Source organism: Typopeltis vanoorti, chromosome 18 (genome assembly GCF_054136105.1).
Source record: "Typopeltis vanoorti isolate ZY-2024b chromosome 18, IOZ_Tvanoo_1.0, whole genome shotgun sequence".
NCBI lineage: Eukaryota > Metazoa > Arthropoda > Arachnida > Uropygi > Thelyphonidae > Typopeltis > Typopeltis vanoorti.
Window position 1 is genome coordinate 83,145,067 of NC_143566.1, and position 18,604 is coordinate 83,163,670.

Consider the following 18,604-nt stretch of genomic DNA (forward strand, 5'->3'; position numbering starts at 1 on the left):
GAATAGGGAAAGGATGTAGGAATAGTAGTCAAACTACTATTGAAAGAGAATATATTTGAAGTCTCTAATGAACGTTGTATACCAGGTAGAAGGGTGATTGTATTAAACCTGAGTTAGGATAGAATTATTATCATTATTACATAACACCTCTGTGGGGTCTACAAACTCACCATTGTCACATCTGTATTACACCAACTACATAGTAATTTGTCTATTAATAATGTGTGTTCATAGACATTTTACCTGTTTTGAATGATGGGAAAAGATCTAGAACAGGTAAGTAGGGGTGTGTGTGAAAGGTTTTTATCCTTTCCCAGCGTTGTGTACTTATTTCATTAAACTGTTAACACGAAGGATTGAATAAACCTGAAGTTAAATAATGGGAAGTGGATGGCATTGTTGGATGGTGTATTAAAAAGTGTAGACAGTGAGCTGTGTGGTATGGAATGCCCTCCCATAATTCAAGGAAAACCCTCCCTCGAATTCTACAGAAGGGTCACATAATAATGTTAATTAGGTGGTGAGTCTTGATGATATACCATTGTGTTTTAAGAAAATGTCATGGAAAGGATGCTTCTGTCATCATTCATCCCTATCCATTGCCATCCTTTTCATTTAGGTATAGTTGTGGAATTCTGATTTCCTAGTTACTTGTTCCAGAAATTTCTGCCTTGGCCTTTTAGGTATCTCTTGCCCATCACCTTTCCTTAAAAAATAATATTCAAGAAATTGCTGTGCCTCAGAAGATGCCCTATTCATTTTCCTCTTCTTTTTGCATTATCCTGATGATAGTATTTCTATCCTCTCTTTTTCATGTGAGTACTTTCTCATTAGGCACTTTTCTGTCCATTTGATTTTCAGTAACCTTTGCTAACACTATAATGCAGTTGCTTCTAGTGGTATAATATCTTGTTTTGATAAAGTATTTTACTTCCATAAAGAGTGATATTTGAAACATGTGCTTTTATTTTTATTTTTCTGTAGTTTCATTATTTTGGAGGAGAATAAACACCCCATCTTTGTTAAAGTTTCTGTTGCCATTGCAATTGTATGTCTTATGCCTCTTTCACTTATATTGTCCCCTATTATCATTCTCCCTAAATATTTGAAACCTGAAGTATTGTTTCACTATTCAACAAGGTGTTATAGGCAGGTTTCTAGGACAAGGACTTTAGTTTTATTGGTATTTATAGTCATAATTTTTAAAAATTCTTTCCATAACTAACCTGAAAAATCTTTTTAGATCTTTTCCTGAAGCATTATATAACTATAATGTATAATTATAAAATAGCAAAAGACTGTTTAAACTGTTTCCCCTTTTCTTTAACTTGCTTTAATAAGTTCAAACAAAATTTTCTTTAATAAGAAGGTTTTGTTTGAACTTATTAAAGTTTTCTTTCAAACAACTCTGATTTTATCATTCCACCTGCTTCCTTTATCAGTTTTGCTCTTATACAATCTTAGGCTGGTGCTTTTCCTTGCTAGCAAAGTGCATTTTCAAACTTTTTCTTAGAGTATTAGGATAATATTTACTTGAATAATCACCCTTAATCTTTGTTCAGATCTTTTTTTTTTTTTCCCACATTTATATGTAAATCCTGTCCATTAATTATATAGTTCCACCAAATACTAACTCTGCCTCTGTTTTGGATCTGTCAAGATATAATTTTGACTTTTTATGACAGTACTTCTGATTTTCCAACAGTGTTGCATTTCCCTTATTAATCTGTATACAATGTCAATTTTTACTTCTTTCATTATATTTTCAATCTCCTGGCACTGCATCTTTTATTCAATTTTCTGCACTATAAAATATTCCGTTCTTACATGTTTTATGTTTCTTACATGTTACAATCTTACATGTTTCTCATACTCTTATCTGACTTGTTTTTCCTTTCATTTCACTTTTCTTCACTTATTACTCAAAGTTTTCTAGGTTCTTTTTACTTGGTCCAGGCTTTTCTCATTTGTTTGGTGTATGTTTCCTTAATCCTTGACCATTTTTTGTCCAGCAGTTATTTTTTGTACTGTTTACTTTGTTCATCTCCAAACATTTTATACATTTTTTTTTATAGTTGTATTTTTTAGTTTCTTCATAGCATAAACTTTTTGAAGTTTTAGTTTACTGCTTAAATCTGAGATTATACTCATTTATTGACTAGATTGTGATTGCTGTCAAGATTTGCTTCTGAGTGAGCTTTACAATGTTTAATTTGATTGAATCTTTGCTTTGTTATTATATAGTTAGTTTTTAGTATGTTCTTAAATTTCCTGGCATTTTCCATGTATAACTTCTCTTGTGAACTTAACTGAAGGTCTGTTGGTAAGACTTATACATTGGCTATTCATAACTGTACTATTTTTATGGAAATTACAACAGAATAATATTAACTACAATAAATTTAATTAATATTATTATTATTATTGTTCCTGGCAACTCCAAGGAGTTGACAGACTCATCAAGGGAGGCCCTAACATCATGTCAAGAACAACTATTCGACATTCACACAGTATCTAACATACCTTGCCTTGAACTCATTCACGGTCATAGCACCCACAACAGACTCTGGAAGCTTATTCCACTCATTCACTACTCTCCAAGTAAAAAACCTAGCTCTAACACCCTTGTCAACCACGCTCTTGCCCAGCTTCCATTCACGACCCTTAGTCCTCCCACCACTAGTCATATTTTCAAAAATATCTTCTGGATCAATCTTATAGAAACCCTTCAGTAATTTGAATGTCTCAATCATATCACCCCTCCTTCGCCTATCGACCAATTTCTACAACCCACAAATCTTCAACCTATTCTCATAAGGTTCATTCCACAGACCTGCTATTATCTTGGTCACTCGTCTCTGGATCCTCTCCACTTCCTCCCCATCATGAAGAAACCCTGGTGCCCGTAACTGGGCACAGTAGTCCAGATGGGGTCTCATCAAGGCTCGATACAGAGGAACAACAACTTGTTTGTCTCTGCATGTTAAAGTATTTTTCAGAAGCCAAGTGATTTGGTGAGCTGTTTTAGTCACTTTTGCAATGTGCCCCCTAAACTTCAATTCCCTATTCACCAACACTCCCAAATCCCTGGCCTCATCAATCTCCTGGAGTACGGTTCCACCAATGCGATATACTGCTGCTATTCTTTTCACCCCAAAGTGCATAACCTTACACTTTAGCACATTAAATTGACATCCATTTTTCCTAGCCCAGTCCTCCAAACTATCCAAATCATCCTGTAAAATTTTGACATCCTGTGCACTCATTATTGCTCTACCCAACTTTGCATCATCAGCAAACAAGTGAACACTTCCTCTCAAATCCTTTCCTATATCATTGATGAACAAATTGAAAAGCAGTGGTCCAAGAACAGAGCCCTGTGGCACTCCACTAGTCACAAGCCGTCTTTTAGACTCCACTCCTGAATAAACCACTCTCTGGTATCTCTCCTTCAACCACCCTCCTATCCATCTCACCAACCCTATATCTATCCCCATCTGCTCCAGTTTACTGATTAGGGTTCTATGTGGTATCCTATCAAAAGCCTTGGCAAGGTCCAGTAGTATTACTGTAAACCCATTACCCCTATCCAGTTCAGCTGTCACTGTGTTATAAAACGTGAGCAAGTTACTGAGGCAAGATCTACCCTTCACAAAACCATGTTGTCCCCCATACAATATCCCATTTTCATCTATCCAATCCTGTATTCTTTTCTTGACTAATTTCTCTAAGACCTTGACAATGATTCCTGATGTGCTAATCGGTCGGTAATTTACAACAGCAGTCGTGGAACCACCTTTATGCAGTGGACCTATTTTCCCCTCTTTCCACCCCCTCGGGACTAACCCAGACCCGAGACTCAAATTAAACAAAATGGTCAAGGGTACTGACAATTCTTTAGCTGCTTCTCGTACAACACGAGCTGGTATACCATCCAATCCCACAGATGTATTGACATTGAGGTTATGCAATAGACTACTCACCTCCACTTCATTCACCACAATTCCTGTATAATCTACTGGTACATTCGTTTCTGCAATGTCACCACCTGGATGATATATTCTTGCAAAGTGCTCACTCAGTAACTCAACTATATCAACTGATTCAGTTACCTCCCTACCATCAGCATTCTTTAAAATCATTCTGCCATGTACATTTTTCCTTTTACTTGCTACATATCTAAAAAACTGTTTAGGATTCTCTATAGCCTGCATGGCCAATGTTCTTTAGTAATCCATTTTTGCTTTTCTTACCACACTCATCACCCTTCTGGCCTGCGCTTTATACCGTTCATGTGCCTGCCGGTCACCTTTCTCCTTAAATTCCCTCCATAGTTGTTTCTTTTTTGCAGCTCAAGCTTAATGGTGTTATTCATCCATTTAACCCCTACTTGATTTATTATTCGGACTCTAGGTATACAGTCAGCCATTGCTTCATGCAAGCACTTCTTAACCACCTCCCATGCACTATCAACTTCTAGTCCTTGCAGTTGTACATGCCATGGCACTGAGCCAATCAAACTCCTAAGCTTGTCATACTTTCCAGCCCGATAATTCCACATGTACCCTGTCTTAATTGAAAATTCTACACCTTTAGCCACCTCCCAAGTCAAGACCCTATGATCACTCTCACCGATTGGTGGCAATGTGGTCATATTTGTTACAGCCAAATCCTCAGATGTAATTACTAGGTCAAGCACTCTCTGACCCCTAGTATTTTCCATTACATGCTGTCGCAGATAGTTATCCCTTAATAACTGCATAAAATCCAATTCCTTCCTCCCGTGTGTCCTCTCCTCACTCCAATCAATGCGACCATAGTTGAAATCTCCTATAATAATCACCCTCCTTCCACTCATTTCTTCTATTTGCTTGTGCATACTGTCACCACCATCTTTTCCATCACCTGGTCTATAGCAGCACCCAATTGTATATTTAGTTCTGCTAGCCACAATTTCACACCAAATGGCCTCAAATGTGCTCTTTTCTCTATCCTGCAATTCAACTTCTATTCTCCTTGACTGCAGCTCATCAGCTATCATCAACAATACTCCCCCCCCGTTTTATTCTCCCTGTCATTCCTGAACACACTATACCCATCACATTCAATCCCACTAGCTATATCATCTACAGTCAGCCATGTTTCACTAATATCAATAACCTGTGGTCTGGAAGTGCCAACCATGGCCCAAAACTCTTCCTTCTTGTTCCTAATACTCCTAGCATTAGTGTACATGAATTTAAGACCCCCCCCCATTAGCCCCAACTCTACCTTGATGCCTTATATTAACTATCCCACTCTGATTTGTTGTCCTTATTTGCTCGGGCATATTATATTCATTCTTACATTCAACTGCCTCCCCAAGGACTGTATATCTACTCCCCCCCCCTTAATAAATCTAGTTTCCCTGAATTTGCACATCCACCACATTCAGCAACACTTTCTCAAGTCTTCTTATACCGTAACCATTCAAATGCAAGCCATCCATCTTATATAGATCCTTTCGCCCATCGAACTCACATCCACAAATTCCACACTACTCGTCATACATAACCCACGCATAAAGTCATTCGCAATTATGGCCCTCCTTTTAAACATTTCACTGTCATACCGTGGCAAAAGACTAATCATTCTAACTCTCTCATTCTTTTCTTTTGCTACCTCAAACAATTCATTCAGGTCTTCTATAATTTCCATTTTGTCTCCTTTCAAATCATTCGTACCTGCCACAACAATCATTTCTTTCACCCTTTCCTTTTGCTCTCTAATAGACTCAGTTACATCCTTTATGGTCGCACCAGGTTGGTACGATTTTGTCAAATTCTCTACTATCACACCTCGTACTAACGAGTCTCCATATAGCACTCTATCCTTCATTTTGTTCATGTTCACACTCATACGTCTATTTTTCCTGTCATACTTTTTATTATTGGCTGGTTCATTCAGTCGACTTTTGCTCATGCGCTCTAGCTGCTGTTTTGCCCTTTGTATCGCACCATTCAACAACGCGATCTCACTCATTGCGTCTATCTCATCTTTTTTATTCTCAGTAAAACCATTAATACTATCATTCACACTCTCACAATTCTCTGGTACAACCTCGCCGTTTCTTGTCATATCCCTATTTTCTTCATTCTGAAGTTTGACAAAAATATCACACTCACAATCCGAAATACTCTTCAATTTCTCATTCTCCCTACATTTTCTACACACATTCACTCCTTTATTATCATCTAACCACACTCCGTCCGCAAAGCGTACATTTCGCAGCTAGTACACTGAATCATCTCTTTTATACTGCCGTTCTTTGATAAAGATGGCAAACCATCATTACTGGCCGCCATTTTCCTTCGTACTGGAGCCATACTTACTTGCAACGTATTTTATCAAATAACACACCAAAAACACACAAAAGGATGCACTAAGAGACGCAAGGCAAACAAAACTACGCAATATTAAATAAATTTATCAACGATAACTGAAAATAATACTTATCTTATCCGGAGCTTTCATGAACACTACACACTACGAATCCCTCTAGCGGCGACAGCCCCAATAAAATATGTTATAAAGACACACGAAATACTCTAAAAACACGAAAATCGTTCTAATATACTATAAAACCAATTTTCTAAGGAAAAACACGCACAAAAAACACCAAAAATCACCAATTTTACACGAGCGCTAAATTACACTGACCACTCACCATATAACCTCGAAATACCCAATATTTCCCACACTCTTTGACAAAGTCAAACTGCCATCATTAGGGAACACAGTACAATATGATATGTGCATGTAGGCACTACACTTAGTAATGAGGCTGAAGCATAGCAACCAGAAGTGAGCCTGAAGCACTAAATAGTGCCCTCCCCCTTCCAAGTGAGCTAAAATTGGTGTTCTTGGCTGTTAGGCTGAAATACCGAGATGGGAGCTTTCCAAATTAGGGGAAGTTTCATGTAACGAAATTTGTTGAGATTTGGGTAATTTTCTTCAGGCTGAGACATGCTCAATGAATAATCTCTCATATTTATATTTACTTGGTGAGTAGAGTGGTCTTCCTTCAGTGTATCCTGTGGTGGATGTCTCCCAAGCATGGTCAGCAAGCACTGAGTTGCTGTGGTGATGTTGGCTGTCTTGCCTGTTTAGCCATAGTAAGATAGTTTACAACTGCAAGGGACTTGGAAAACACCTGGCAGGTCTAGGGATGGTGACACTCTGATGGGGGCAGTTAAGGGATGCCAATTTTTTATGGGGCATGTAAAGGGTTGAAAAGTATTTTTTTTTAAAGATTTTAGCTAGTTTTTTAGATGTGCCTAGGTTTATGGAATGGTGATAGTTTTGACATAGTGGCTGTTGTGGAGGTGGAGGGGTGTTTGGGGTTTAATATTTTTTTATGGTGGGTATTGTAGTCATTGGCTAAGAAGGCTTTGCAACTGTAGTTAAGTTCAGTATAGAGGATACTGTTATAAGAGCTAATTAATTTTGCTTTGTTATATAGGGTTTTAGAGCCTTCATAGCTCAGTCACTATAAACAAAACCCTTTGGTCAGAAAGACCTGGGTTCGATTCCCATCAGTGACGTGAGGAACCTTTACCTGGTCTCTTTCGATGAACAGGCAAGCCGGCCCTGTGAACACACATGGATGGACTTCGTGGGATGGACACCTAGGGGTGGGAAATGATATAATAATAATGTCATACTGGTGAGGAGGAGATGAATGTTTGTGAGAGTATCTGTCGCAGGGATCCATCAGGATGTCATGTAATCAAAGTGTCCAGGGAGGGAAGACCAGTTATTACTTTCCTTTTCTAAGGTGAACTTGATCCTGGGATGTTGGTTGTTTAGATATGTTTAAAAAATATTAAGAGCATGCAGGTGATGTGGCCAAATGGAGAACACATTATCAACAAAGCATAGCTAAACAGTGGATCTCTGTGGGATAGAGTTTAAGGCTTTCTTTTCAAAGGTATGCATCAAGTAGTTAGTCAGAGAAGAAGGAGAAAGCAGAGAGCCCATTACTTTCCCCTCTATTGTAGAATTTTCCTTGCCAAATGAAATAGTCCAAATTCATGGTGAACTTAAAGAGACCTGAGCTTATGGGAGGAAACTCAGCCTGAATAAGGTCTAAAGTGTCTTTAAGTGGGACATTAGTTAACCACTTTATGGAGACCTTTGAAGATAAAACCTCACACACTGCCCTACATAGATCCACTGTTTGGCAATCTTTGTTGATTATGTCCATTTGGCCACATGGAGAACACATCTAAACAACCGACATTTCAGGATCCAGTTTGCCATATAAAAGGAAAATAACAACAATCTCCCTTTCTTGAACACTTTGATTATGCACTAGTGTGGTGGATCCCAGGCATTTTCCATTTACAGAAAACCCACGTGTTGGTGGATACATTCACGGTCACCCCCTCCACACACACACAACATTAGGGGATCATTAAAATCCTATATAACAGGGCAAAATGAATTAGGTCTAATGACCTAATAACACCACATTTACAAAATCTGGTGTTAATCTGGGAAAAACTCATGATAAAAGTTTAATAAAGTGAAAGCACTAGAAAACAATTAAAAGTATTTAATGTTTCCAGTATTTCATCTCAGTTACAGAGACATTGTCAGGAACCACAAAATGAGATGTGTAATGCATGTGCACACACACACACACACACACACACACACACACACACACACACACACACACACACACACACACAAAGGCAGGAAAACTAACTGAAACACATGGACAAAAGACTATAGTCCTAACTAGGTGAGGTGCTCTCTACCTGTTGACAGCCAAGGATGTAAACTGAGATCTTGAAGTATTAGTGTTTCTCATATTTTCGGTTTCATGCCACCATATTTATTTAAATTAGGCTGCTTTTTAAGAGCAGCACTAGATTCTAAAAACAGTCTTTCTCTTTTAAATGTACTGTGATGAAGCATGATGGTCTTTTTTTCAATTGATTCTGTGAGCTGTGTCCAAAACATGGTCTGCAAGGTCAGATTGACCATACTCATGACTACAGATGTATTTTTTTATGTTCTGCCATTTGTACTATGATAGCTGATCTTCCTGTCTGTCCAGAGTAGGCCAACTTGCAGGAACAAGGAACTCTCTGTACACCTGGACCTGAGAGGGGGAGGGAATTTGTCTTTAGTGGAGTGGATAAGGACAGCTAGTTTTAAGCAGGGCTTGAAAGTGATCACCAATTCAATTTCTAGAACTTCGCCTCCCAAAAGAAATCTATCTCCCTGCCAGCTCAATATCTCTTGCCCCCCCGCATTGGTCATACCACATCATACATAAAAAATTGTTCTCATTTTAAAAGCTCCATTGAAAATATAATTGTTAATGAAACTGATATCCTAGTAAGTTTTGACATCACCTCATCATTTGCTAACATTCCCTTAAATGATATACCTTATTGCTTTTAAACAAAGTTTTTCCTCTTGATATCATTGATCTCTTTTCCTTGCTATCTGTTCCAGTTATTTCTCTTGGAAGAACAAAATTTATAATAAGATAGAGGGTACCTCTATGGGGTCTCTCCTCTCACACCCCTGTGCCCATTTTTTATGGAATATTTTGAAAAACAACCTCTTGACTCAGCATCTCTCAAACCTTCTGTCTGATTGATATATGTAGATGATGCGTTTCTAATTGGTCTCATTGCCCAGACATATAGATACTTTTCTGTCACCTCAATAGCCTTCACCCTAAAATCCAGTTTACAATGGAAAAGGAAACTAATAATAGTCTGACCTTTTTAGACTCCTTGGTCATCCACCTACCTAATGCTAACCTGTCCTTTTCAGTATATAGGAAATCCACTCGCACAGGCAGATACATTCACAAGCTTTCCCATCACTCCCCTCTCAACAATATGGTGTCATGAAAACACTAACCCATACAGGTTATGATCTTTGTTCTAATGAGACCTCTTTTGCAATAGCATATACAACACACTTTTCTGTTTAATGGTTACAGTTCCCACAATATCAAAAAAATAATCCTTCCCCTGATCCATGACCTTCTCTTCAGAGGGATTTTAGTAATGCTGTTGTCATCCCCTATGTCTGAGGCACATCAGAAAAAATATCTAGAATCTTAAAGAAATAAGATTCTGGATCTTTGCACCACATTCAAGTCCCACTTAAAACTATCTACCCTTATCTGCCCCACTAAAGACATAATCCCTCCCCTCTCAGTTCCAGGTGTATATTATTATTATTACATGATACATCCAAGGAGTCCAAAGACTCATCGAGGGAGAGCACCTACTTTACAATTCTGTCTCCACCACTCAATCCACCAATGATAGCGAACCGCAACTACCATCATTATATACACCAGTGCCATCTACTTCTCACTACCACCGCCACTAGTATTTTCACAGATAATTACAAACATCCATGCCTAAGGCAGGATTTGAACCTGCAGCCTTTTGGTTGGAAAGCAGATATAAGCTAACCACTCGGCCAACTAGGACCAGGCTTTTTTCCTGCAGATTTGCCTACTATAGAAAGATAGGAAGATCAACTACCATCTGAATGGAAGAACATTAAAAATACATCTGCAGTCATGACTATGGTCATTCTGGCCTTGCGGACCATGCTTTGGATACAGCTCACAGAATCAATTGGAAAGAGACCATCATGCTCCATCAGAGAAAATTTTGATGAGAAAGACTGTTTTTAGAATCTTCTGCTGCTTTTAAAAATCAGCCTAATTTAAATAAATATGGTTGCATAAAACTTCCTAAAATATGAGAAACACTAATACTTTGAGATCTCAGTTTACATCCTAGGCTGTCAACAGGTGTCCATGGAGGGCACCCCATCTAGTTAGGACTAGTCTTTCATCCACATGTTTCAATTCATTTTGTGCTGCCTTGTGTGTGTGTGTGTGTTACAAGTCTCATTTTCATTTCCTAGTGCTGTTTAACTGCATTAAACTTTTATCATAACTTGCGAAAGCTTCTTAGCCAATGGCTACAATCCCCACCATATCCACAAAATATTAAAACAAACCCACTTCCACAACAGAGACTAATCCAGTTATTTGGAGCACATCCGAAAAACTAAACTAAAATCTTTAAAAAAATACAGCCCTTTCAATCCCTTACAGACTGTGTAAAAAATTGACATCCCTTATTCACTCCACCAAAGAAAAACTACAGTTCCTAGACCTGCCAGTTGTGAAGCATCTTACTATGGCCAAACACAAGGACTGTATCTGTTTCCACCACTGCAGCCACTCAAGACTTCCTGACCATGCTTTGTACATCCATCACAGTATACACTAGAAGAATGCTACTATGTTAAATACAAGAGACTATTCCTTCAATCTGTCAATCTTAAGAACCTACCCTCAACAAATTTGGTTGCATGAAACTTCTCCAAATTTGGGGAACTCTCATTCTCTGTGCTTCAGTCCAACAGCCAAAGACATCCATTTTAGCTTACGGAGTGGGGGGGGCACTATTTAGGATTCTAGCTCACTTTTGGTTGCCATGCTTCAATCTCATTACTCGGTATAGCGCCTGCATGCATATATATCATGTTGTACTGGGTTCCCTAATGATGGCAGTTTGACTTTTCCAAAGTGTTGAAAATATTAATTAAATTTAAGGTGTTACAAAATTGGAAGAACAATTGGAAATTTTGCCCTTCGATTGGAAAAGACGAGTTTCAAATTTTGACTTTTTCAGTGTTGAAAATATTAATTAAATTTAAGGTGTTACAAAATTGGAAGAAAAGTGAAAATTTTGCCCTTCAATTGGAAAATATGAGTTTCAAATGAAGGTGGATTAGCTGATCTCATACAGAAGTAGCAGAAATTTCTTCTGGAATCTTGTATTTGCATTCCTCATTTATCCAAATCATTCAGTAAACACACAATTTGTTTGTCTGGAGTTGTGATAAAGGTGTTAGAGAGGCTAATAACTAGAATTCAGAATTGGATTGATGACGACAGCATGGGTTTGCTAAAGGAAGATTGTGTTTTAGCAATCTACTTACTATAACAAGGTGACAAGTGGGATTGGACAAAGGGGAAGCATACACGGTGGTGTATTTAGATTTTGCTAAATCCTTTGATAGATTTCTACATGAGAAGCTGGTAATTAAACTGGAACAGATAGTGTTGGATAGTAGATTAATGCACTTGATTGGATTGGAGATCAGCTGTCTGATAAGTATCAGCAAGTTGTGTAGAGGTGAATGATATCCCAGAGGAGGAGGAGGAGAAAAGTAACCAGTGGTGTGCCTCAAGGGTTTGTTTTGAATCCATTGCTTTTTAATTTGTATGTAAATAATATTGGGAAGGGTTTGAGTTGTTTGCAGATGATGCAAAGTTGGGAATAACTATGAGAAGTACAATGGATGTTGTGGCCTTGTCAGTGGACTCAAATACCTTTCTGACTGCACAAATGAATGGGGTTTCCTGTTCATTGTTGCAAAATGCAAGATTTTAAAGTTTGGGAAGCAGAAATGGGATGCAGAGTATAAGATTGATGTAGCCATCTTAGAGGTTGTGGAGGAGATTAGGGATTTGGAGGTGTTGGTGGATAAGGACCTGAAATTTCAGGGACATTTTCTAGAATTGTAAGGACAGCATGGCACATTATGGGAATGATGCAGAGAACACTGACTTAGTCACAGATTTGGTCACCGGGTTTTCAAATGGATGAAGAGATGTTAGAATGGGTTCAGTGATGATTGACAAAGGGGTGGTTTCTGGTCTCTGGAATGTAGAGTATGAATGCAGATTAAAGGAATTGAAATTGCAGAGTCTAGTGGATAGAAGGATGAGGGGGAGACATGATCAAGACATATAAGCTGGTAAGGATTATGACCAGATTAATGTGGGTCAGATTTTTCATAGAATGGGTGGAGACAGGGGGAGCATCCCTGGAGTGGGTGAGGAGTAGGGGTTTTTTTTTGCATGAGGAATTGTGGGTAGTTGGAATCCATTGCCTGGAAGTGTGGTGAATCTGTTCAAGTCATGGTATGATGAACTGTCTCTGTGTGTGATGGAGCACCTCCCTTGATGAGTCATTGACTCAGTGGAGGTCTAATAGTAGTATTAATGGGTAGTAGATGGTGCATGGTGATGTAGTCTGTAGATGGTGAATTAAATTGTATCCATCAGGTTGTGTGGATGTCCCCCCTCCTGCAGCAAGTCATTAGATTCCTTAGAGGTATTACATAATAATAAATAAAAGTATGCTCATTTTTTTTTACCAATTCCAAAATTTCCATCTATTTTGTCTTCTTTTCTTTCTCTAACCACGTGGTTAAAATTCTCTATTAATATCAAGTTACCATTGGGTTTCATGGTCTATCATCATCTGTTATCTCACATGCTCTTCTGCTCTCCCCAATGGAATTGCTATGATACTTAATAAGAAGTGACAGAATTGAATAGTGAACACTCATATTAGTAAGAAAATAATAATGGTTTAAATAGATGGTAAGGGCAGTGAAACACCATTGTATTTCTTCATTTTTCTTCTCCAGAACACATAACATCATATAAAATATATGATGCATATTCTGATTATATTCACTCCAAAAAGCTTAATCTTTTTCCCATCTTACTTCAGATACACTTATAATAATCAATGTTCAGTCTTCTTTGCTTGCTTTTCAGTTCCTCCAATTTTCTTGTCCTTGGTAATATCTTCACATCAAATCTTCTGATGTGAAGATTTCACTTCATAATGAACCAAATGTGTACCTTGCTACCTCTCTTCCAGACTTGTTCTTTTTGAAACTCTGTTTTTGTCAGTTTCTATTTCTTTTATTTTGATTGATGGTAAACAGTAAATTAGTACCATTGAGGCCTCAAACTGCAGGCCATTTAATTCTCACTTTAACCATCACTGGAGTGATGGTTAAGGTGAGGTTGGATTGAAATTGAATGGATGGAAGTACTGGAAAGCAGTGTTCTCACACACATCCTGAAGTAAATAATTGTGACACACAGTTCATTTGTAGGCCCGTTTTTGTGTAATTTGTAGTTAATGATAATGAGAAAAGTATTAGGAGCAAAGTGATTGTTTTAGTCTTGTAGGAGAATTTTAATAGACTGTCTGTGAGTTAGAGAGAGAGAGAGATGGAATTACCAGTTCAGTTACCAAGTGTAAGGTTCATTATAGAAGGCAAAAGAGAACTTACAAGTAGTAGATAAGGAGCTAAAAATTAGTGAAACTATTGCAAAATTTGCGAGGCCATGCAGTGGATCATGAATCCTCCTGAATCTGGATATATAATCTGATATTGCTTCCTCTAGATAGCCATTAACTATTTCTCATGAAGGTAACATCCTTTTCTTTCAGGCTTTTATGTTGTGGCACAGCTTCAAGCTTCCTCCTAAGCTTGTTATAATCACCTGCTTTGTATTCTCACATATACCCTTTCTTTACAAAATATTCCCAATATTTTGCAACTTCCCAAATTAAGACTGCATGATCACTCTCCCTAATTGGAGGCAACGTGGCCACTTTCGTTATGGATAACTCTTCTGATCATATAACCAGATCCAATAATAGTTTATAACTTCAATATTTTGATACTGTTGGATAGCATCATCAGATTACAGTATTAAATTATAATGTACATACATCAAAACAAAGGAATTGGAAATAGATTTAAAGCTTAAAGTACCAAAAAAATAATACACTCTGTTGTTTACTAGAAAGTAGCCTTTGGAGTAGAATGGGAGGTACTAAAATTACAGTTTCCCATAATTTTGGGGACGATTTACACTACTTTAAAGTTAGATTGGTTCTTAAGAGCAACTTAAGGAATTAATTCAAAGGAACTGATTCAAAGTTTTGGGATTAGTAGCTGCTCATAAGAACAGCCCAATTAAATAAATATAGTTATGTGAAACTGTTTAAGATATAGAAAACTGTAATTCTTAGTCTTCTCCTTCCCCCACTCAACTATCATGGCTGCCTATTAATACCCATAGAAAGTAATAATTTTAGGACTTTAATTCTAAACCTTCCACGTTCTTTGTTTTGCACATTCCAGTTTTATACTTCATATCTAATGATGTCTCTGTGACAGAAAAAAAATATTAAGTCAGTATACTGTTGTTTAATTCATTCTGTGTAGTGAAGTTAGATGATGTGGTTCAATGTAGTTGGTGGATTGAGTGGTGGAGATGGAGAGTTGTAGTGAAGTGTGCTTCATTTCAATTAATCACCCAACAGGCTGAAATTGATCAAATATTATTATTATTATTATATACAATGCCTTGATGGACTCTTAAGTATTCCATGAGATGTCACACCACATCCAAAGGTGTGTAGATCAGTGGTAGAGCATTCGACTGCAAATTGGAGGTAGTTCAATCCTGAGCACTCCCTCATCTTCATTTGCTGGCCTGATTGGCTGAGTGGTTAGCACATCTGCTCTCCAGTCAAAAGGCTGCAGATTCAAATCCCACCATGTGTATGGATGTCTGTGAAAATACTAGTGGTGGTAGTAGGCAGTAGATGGCATTGGTGTAGATGATGTGGTTCAATGTAGTTGGTGGATTGAGTGGTGGAGATGGAGAGTTGTAGAGTAGGTGCCCTCCCTTTATGTGTCTTTGGACTGCTTGGAGGTGTCGTATAATAATAATAATCAGTGAAACACCATTATAGAAGTTACCCCAAGAGACAAAAATGAACTTGTTTCTAGTCTGCCAACCATGCGGGCATGTTTTATTAAAAAAGACTGTGAACCACTAGCAAATAATAATATGCCCAACCATTTAGTTATGATCATAAGAGCTAAGGGGATGCAACAAAGTACTAATTATCATGTTTCCCTTTGGCTGTAATTTTTGTGCATTTATTTCTGCATTATTCTAATATTTTGAACCACATTGAAAATTATTCTAATTTTGTGAATGTTTTTTGATGAATAACAGTTTTTTTTTTTTTTTTGTAATTTATATTACATTTTTATGTATTTACATGCAGTAATCAAAAAATTAGAGTAATCAAAAAAAAAAATTACATACTCTGTAGGTTATATAATCTATAGAGTATGTAGATTTAGATGATGCTAATTCATATTTGATAATAATTATTTTCTGTGCTATAAATTAGAATTGCAAATCATTCAACACATTTTCTTTGTTTTGGAGGCATAATAACAGTTATTAATCAGAAAACTCTCTGTGTATACTTTTTATTATTTTTGTTTTTTTAATCTGAGGAAGTACATGAAATGGTCACAAAACTAGTAATTAAATAAGGATTTCTTAAATAAGTTGCACATGATATTTGCCAGACACAAAAGCATGAAAGTCATGCTTTTGTGTCTATTTAAATATTTAATATTTAAAATATTGAAATATTTAAAAACCCAGATCACTGTAATAACAAGAAACAAGGTATGAACCTACATCAGATTTGATCATCTGTCTTTGAAAACCCAATCTCAAACACTATTCATCTTGTTGTCAGTTTTATTTAAGTAATGGCAATTCTGTTTCATGTTTTTATGTTGTTGTTTTTTTGTATGTTTATCTTACTTATCGCATTTATTGGGGTATACTGGTCATTACAAATATTTATTTTGCCGATTATCATTGATTTTTTTGTAATAATTTTATCTTTAGAGAGCACTGAGTCATACTGTAATATAGCTAGTTAAATGCATTAAGGCAACCTAAAATAGGTATGTTGTGCACAGAGGAATTAGCTTATTTCTTACCAGTGATTGAATATTCAACATTTGATCATTAAGACTGAATATTAAAATTTAGAAAGTGAGAAAGAATTATTTATTGTCCCAATATATTTCATTATATTGATTTGATCTAAATGTTTTTCAATTATTTCTGTGTTGCCACCATGAGTTATCAGATGGAGAGGACCAAATGGTTCTGTCCATCTGATAATATTTTGGAGCCAATCAGAATTCAGAAGTGCAATGTAGTTGCATGTGTAGACCTAAGGATTTTATTTTTTGCAGTTTTTATGATACTAAATATTTTAAATGTTTTCAATATTACAAAGAAGAAATTGTTTGCATTTTTTATGAATAAAAGCAATTCAAGACACATAAGTGTTAGAAGCAGAAACTTAGCAAAAATGGTATTATTAATAAAAATATTAATAAATAGTCTTGTATCACTCATAAAATGCATGAATTTTTTTCTTTACAAACTGATAAACACACTAATACATAAGTAGTTAACATATTTGCTTCAACACTGGTAGGGTTTAAATTAGCTATAGCATTCACAGAAGCTTATAAACTGACCAGACCCAGGAATAAACACACTCTGGTAGAGTATACATTAAGACTAACATCTTACTAGTGAATCAGCACGAAATGAAATTTACTATAATGTACATGAAATTAGTAAAGGTTTAAACTCAGTAAAATAATTGTTCAACAGCCTCCATGTGGAATATATGTATAGACTTAATCATTCAACTAATACAGTGATATTTGTTGAATGATTAAGTGGTATTGCATCAGAAGAAAATCTGATCCATTCTTAATTGAATGACTTCTTCCTACCTCAGACTTTTTCTTTAAAATTCCATTCCAGTGGGTACAGTAGTACACCCACTGAAATGGATTTTTTTTTTTTTTTTTGTGAAAAAAATAATCTTTCAAGCAGAAATATGGGCACTAATATTTAAATAAATGTTCTGATTTACAAACTTATTTTTTAGGGGATACAGCTCAATATATGAATGGAGCATTCAAAATTCTAGGACGCAGTTCAGTTGATATTATCAAGAGTGGAGGATTTAAGATCAGTGCTCTTGATGTGGAACGTTATTTACTTGCTCATCCAGATATTCTTGACTGCGCTGTTGTAGGTTTGCCTGATATCACATGGGGTGAAAAGGTAGCTGCAGTTTTAGTGCCGAGAAACAATAAACAGCTTTCTCTTATTGAACTCCGAGACTGGTGTAAAGAATACCTGCCAGATTATTCAATTCCCTCTGTTGTGAAATGGTGTGAGACACTACCACGAAATGCAATTGGAAAAGTGAATAAAAAAGAACTGGTTGTCAATGTGTTTCCTGAAGCACAGTTAAACAAGTAGAAACATCATGACTTCTTTTGCAACTGGCATACTTGGCCATTAACTTTCATAACATTTGTACCTTTTATATTTGGCATACCAGTTTTTAAGAAATTCTCTTGTTAAGTAATTAACTAGAAACCTTTGTGTCCTGGTCACCTAATAAAGTTGTTTAAATGTTTAATGTGCTTGAAATTAAAACCAAGTGCTCCAGTGTAATTTTAATGTGGTTTTAAGCAAAAAAACAATCCATGTGTAATATCAAGCCATCTCATATCTTCCTAAAGAAACAGTAATTAATCATTGTTTTAAAAAATATATATATATACAGGGTGTTCGGGATAAATTTGACATATTTATAATTAATTATATTTTTCCGTAAGTTACATGTATTAACACACACTTCTCTTCATTTAAAAGTTTGGACCCTTCTTCATTCATATACAAGATGTCAGAAAGGATGGATAGCTGGAACCCACCTGAATCATGGAAGAGAATAACTTGTATCATGATGATTCGTGCCCGCCATCA

General features: G+C 36.5%; 1 protein-coding gene across 3 annotated transcripts in view; it reads left to right on the top strand.

Moving 5' to 3' along the window:
• The window catches only part of LOC150096866 (malonate--CoA ligase ACSF3, mitochondrial-like), an 87,336-nt gene extending 69,079 nt beyond the window's left edge, over positions 1 to 18,257 (top strand). For all 3 annotated transcript variants that reach the window (XM_090407921.1, XM_090407922.1, XM_090407923.1), the window contains exon 7: positions 17,715 to 18,257. In XM_090407921.1, the coding sequence (XP_090264047.1) occupies positions 17,715 to 18,094 (380 nt within the window). In that variant the 3' untranslated portion in view covers positions 18,095 to 18,257. The remainder of the gene's footprint in view (positions 1 to 17,714) is intronic.
• Positions 18,258 to 18,604: the final 347 nt, after the last annotated feature.